Raw genomic sequence first — 4855 nt, 5'->3', positions numbered from 1 at the left:
TGCGAGCGCCTTTTTACTCACCTTCCACAGAATCAGACGTACCCTTTAAAGAGAAGAGAACAAGGGAAACCGGGATATCGCGGACTGGGAAGAAGATACGAGAGAGTATGCTTACACGCGCATGCAGATCAAAATGGTGAGTTCCTTTATTCGTCAACGTATATTGCAAACTTCTACGTTGTAGAAATCTGTGGGGTCTTCCAATTAACGGTTTGAACCCTGCCTAAAAGGGACGTGTAGAGAGTCATGCAATAGCGCGAACATATACTTGACGCTCGAGTTAAGATGTATAGCTTATCAAATACAACGCGTTCCGCGCGCGGTCGCAATGATAAAGCGAGTAGCCTGCTGTCGAATTTTTTTTTTTTTTTTATTCGTAACAGACGGATCACGTCGGCGGGAGAAGAGACTTTCCTTCTCTCGGCCGTTAATCAATCCGGGATTTTTCACGTCGGCCAGATCACTTATTATTGACGACCATTCGCACGTGGAGCACGTAACCCGGGTACTCCGGGTGAGCTTAAATCGCACAGCGACGCGTGCGTGAGTAGGTTTTTATTTTTTTTTTCCTTTAACTCTAATAACGGGCCAGTTATATTCTACGCCGAAGCTATTTCTATAACATATATTTCTCACCCTGCCTAAAAGGGATGTATAAGTTAGTCATGCCACAGTGCTCGTCTAAATCCTCATTGCATCAGGGCCATAGGCGTGCGCGCGTATTCGTTCGAGATACGCGCGGATCACACGCGCTATTCTTCAATAACGTTTAATCGTAAGCGTTATATCGAGTTGTTTTGCACCCTGCCTTAAAGGGATAAAAAAGGTGTTCTTGATCGCCTTGGTGCCGCATCGAACAGAGTCTTGCTTTCATTTTTACTCTCTTTTTCTCTCGTTTTCTTTTACTTTTTCAGATTCTATATACATGCGCTTCATCGTTTAATTTCTTTTCCTTTTCTTTATTCTTTTTTTTTTTTTTTTTACCGCATCTTTATTATTCTTCTAGTATCTTATCGGAGATTCTTAAGCTTAGCTAAAGTTCAAGATGCAAAATTGTTCAAGAGTATCTTATCGCGAGAGATGCACATCGTGCGGAATTAAAAGCAACGGGATTTCTCCTGCGAATGGAAATCTACATGAGGCTCGTTCATTCGGTGCCAAGGCGATAAATAAATACTTTACGATTAATTAAAAACTATCAGTCTCACAGCATCAGTTTAACCCTGCCTAAAAGGGGAAAATAGGTGGTCATGCAAGATTGCTCTTACCAGCAGCCCTAGCTAACGCACGTTGGATGCGCGATGGTTTCCGAAAGCTTCTTCGGGAACCACACTGTTAATTCGCATTATTCTTGGCGGAGATCTCGTCGCCAAATCGAGACTCTTGCCAATCGAGCTTGCAAAATCGACACAGCCGTCTGTAAAAATTTTTACGAGATTAAGCGGCGTCCCGCAGCAATTAAACGCGCGGCTCTCAAGAAAGCCACATTTGTTTTCGGTGCACGTAAAAATACAATGAGAGAACAACTGTCGCGGTTCCGCATCTGTGTACGTTAAAATCTTCCGCTCGGCTTGCACGCGTGGTGCATAAATTAACGCGCCTCCGCGCATGTCGCTAATGATAACGAAGAACGACGCCCGCGAAATGTGCGTCGTTATTTCCATATCAAGTCCTGCATAATCCGACACACGTTTCTTAATTGAGGTGCCTAAATTGAGATATTCTCGAATTAATAAAACGTTTACACAGGTGACGAACACGAACCTGCGTGGTTAAAATTGAATTTAGCTTAAACAAACGTCGCATTATCGCGAGCCGGAATATCAATCGTAACGTTACCCGACGTCTCGATTAGAAAAAAGTGCTCGTTTGGCGATCTCATTACTTCAATCGAAGCGCCTTCTTCAATGGAATATAAGGGGCCTTTCTTAAACCTAAAATCTTATAAGCTAGTCTTCTTTTCTGATGAATCTTTACCTCCGTATTCTACCTATCTGATTCAAATTTCTCTCGGTTTCATAAAGTTGCAATAAAGTGTAGAAAATAAAAAGAAATACCTTTGCGATAGTACTTTCGAATCAAGGCATTAAAGTACTTGGCAATGTAGAGATTCTCAAAATTTCATTTCCAATTCTTCTGTATCGAATAGTGCGTGAATCTGTCGACTTTTGAATGCTTCTTGGTTCCTTTATACGATTTTCCTCATAAGCGTCGTCGTCTTACTTGCGTTTAAGCGATCGTACTTATTTGCTGCTCGCCTTTCGCGCCGCTCGCCTTCCTTTTTTGCTTACAATTGAGTTCTTCTTGAATCTCCAACAACGATTTACCTTTGGTTTCGGGAACGATTAACACGATGAAGATCACCCCGACGTAGCAGCTGGCGGCGAACCAGCCGAATGCCGTGTACACTCCCCAGTTGTCGGAAATTACCTGGTACATCTTAGAGACGATGAAGGCCAGCAGCGAGGACACCAGATTAGCCAGGGACACGGCGGCGCCCTTGACATTCGTCGGGAACAGCTCGCCGAGCATCATGTAAGGCAGCGGGTTTATGCCCAACGCGATGATAAGCTCGTAGAGTATGACGGAAGAGTGAAGCAGCCAGCCGTAACTGGCTGTATCCACTCCGAAATGAGATTTTACGAGATAAAAGATGCCAGTGATAGTGAGCGCGATCCCGGCTAGCAGAGTGGTAGTAATGAGTAGCGGTCGTCTACCGAGTTTGTCGACCAGGACCACCGCCCCGAGGCCGGCGATCAGCTGGAGCATGCTCAACAGGATGACCGACATGCTCGCGGGCAGACCAGCGTCGCCTTCTTCAAGGATCTCCTGAGTGTAAGACTCGACCGCGGCGATACCGCTGAACTGGAGAACGAACTGCAGGCCGATGCTGATGATCACGGCGCGTCTGTTGCCCGGCGTGTCGAAGAGATCCCAAAATCGACCGCGATCGCTGAGGTCGCGAACCACTATTTTTTGCATTTGTTCAATGTCAGTCTCCAATTGACTTGTGGAAACGCAGCGCTTCAGACACTTCAGGCTCATCAAAGCGTCTCTTTGTTGGTTCTTCATTAGCAAGTAGTACGGCGACTCGGGCATCCAGAGGAAACTTATAAAAAATATCAGCGGAATGAGCAGGCAGCTGTAGCCGAGCAATTGATAAGAGACGAACGGACCGATTGCGTGAGCGTACAGCTCGCCAAAGGTCACCATGAGCTTGATGAAAGAGCCGAGGGTACCTCTGATTTCTTTATCGGCGATTTCGCCGATGTACATGGGACATATAACGTACGCTATACCTTGACCGATACCACCGATACCGCGGGCAGCGTAGAGAACGTAAGGATTCCACGCTGTAACAATCAGAATGTACGAAAGAGACAGAGGTATACCTCCTATCAGTAAGCTCGTCTTGCGACCTAGCCGGTCTACGATGAAAGCCGCCACGATACATCCGGGAATGGTGCCCAAAAGGTAAAAAGAAGCGATCCAAGAAGCGTCGTCGGACGTTATCGGGACGTGGGAGTCGGGTGATTTTAGTATCGGCAAGGTGGGTGACGTCCAGCCAATGTGAGATCCGGTAGCTGCCAGCGATAGGGTGGCTGCGATAAAATCAAACGAATAAATAAATAATAAAATATCCTGCTTTCCTCGGCGATCTTCCTGCATGAAGAGATTATAAGATAAAGTTTACTTTAAAAAAAAAAAAAAAGATTTGAATCATCGACAAGATGCTTTTATTTCAAATCAATTGTTTTAAAAATTAAAAACAATTTACCTGTAATCGCTGCTAAATATTGAGGCCACCGTTTGACACGGGATTGCTCCATCTTTTTATTTCTTCTTATCGAAAAACTAAAACAAAAAAAAAATATATTAGTAAAACCAGGCAATTGCAATTAATTAATAAGTAATATATTCTATTATCAAGAATTTCGAATAAAGTAAATTATTTAAATTTTCGGTATAATTGCTTCTTTTTCTTTTTCTTTTTTTTACGCCGTTTGTGCAGATAATTTTTATTAAATTTTCACATTCTGCTTACAGAGATAGCGATGAAGCGCGCTAATGCTACCAGAGAGGACGACGAATCTCCACCAGCCTAACGACACCCGGATTTTAATGCATTTCAGATGGAATAACAACGCATTTGTGGCGCCGTAGATTATATATGTTACTTTATCAGCGCCTTCCTTATCAGCGATTCGTGTCAAATCTGTCGTTGTCCCCACTTGCTCCACTTGAGAATATTTGCGTATTACTAGTGAGTTAGTTTTGGATGAAGGACAGGTAGAATAAATATTGAATTATTTTTTTCGTGCATCCTCACGTGTCCCGTCCGCCGCGAATTATTGCGCGCGCTTAATTATTCTAGACGGCGACGAAAGACTTAAGGTAACCCAATTAAGATATTGATAGAGGCGCGATGTAATTCACCGAGTTGTGTAATACACGTTTCGTCGCGGCAATACCTAATACCTCGTTGTTGTATCGCGATATTTACTCGGTACCGAACGGTACCGCCGCTCTCGATTATCTATTTTATTATAGGTACGATGAGTTAATATAATTGATGATAAAGCAGCAGCCACAGTAATAAAATTACTTACTGAAATTTAATTCTACGTTGCCGCAAGATTAGAAAAGTAAAAAATGAAGGGGGAAAACAATAGGATTAATACCTTATATTAATTAAAAAGGGAAATATCTCTGCGCGGAGTTGAGTTATTTATAAATAATGTCTTTTTGTCGTTCTTGATTAACGACACAGGCAACGAACGTGCAATAACATTGCAGGCTTATCGGCACAAGTAATTAATCGCTTTACAGCATCGCAGCTGTGATATAATAGTCT

The 4855-nt window shown here is 43.2% G+C and overlaps 1 protein-coding gene across 1 annotated transcript; it reads right to left on the bottom strand.

Moving 5' to 3' along the window:
* Nucleotides 1-122: 122 nt before the first annotated feature.
* LOC139110438 (trehalose transporter 1-like protein) lies at nt 123-4349 on the bottom strand. The gene is made up of 3 exons (XM_070670248.1): nt 4046-4349; nt 3779-3855; nt 123-3602 (listed from the first exon to the last, which is right to left on the bottom strand). The coding sequence occupies exons 2-3, from the start codon at nt 3828-3830 to the stop codon at nt 2230-2232; spliced, it is 1425 nt and encodes a 474-aa protein (XP_070526349.1). The 5' UTR covers nt 3831-3855; nt 4046-4349; the 3' UTR covers nt 123-2229.
* Between the last annotated feature and the right edge of the window lie 506 nt (nt 4350-4855).

This window comes from Cardiocondyla obscurior, linkage group LG20, assembly GCF_019399895.1.
Source record: "Cardiocondyla obscurior isolate alpha-2009 linkage group LG20, Cobs3.1, whole genome shotgun sequence".
NCBI lineage: Eukaryota > Metazoa > Arthropoda > Insecta > Hymenoptera > Formicidae > Cardiocondyla > Cardiocondyla obscurior.
This window is presented reverse-complemented; position numbering and strand designations above follow the sequence as displayed.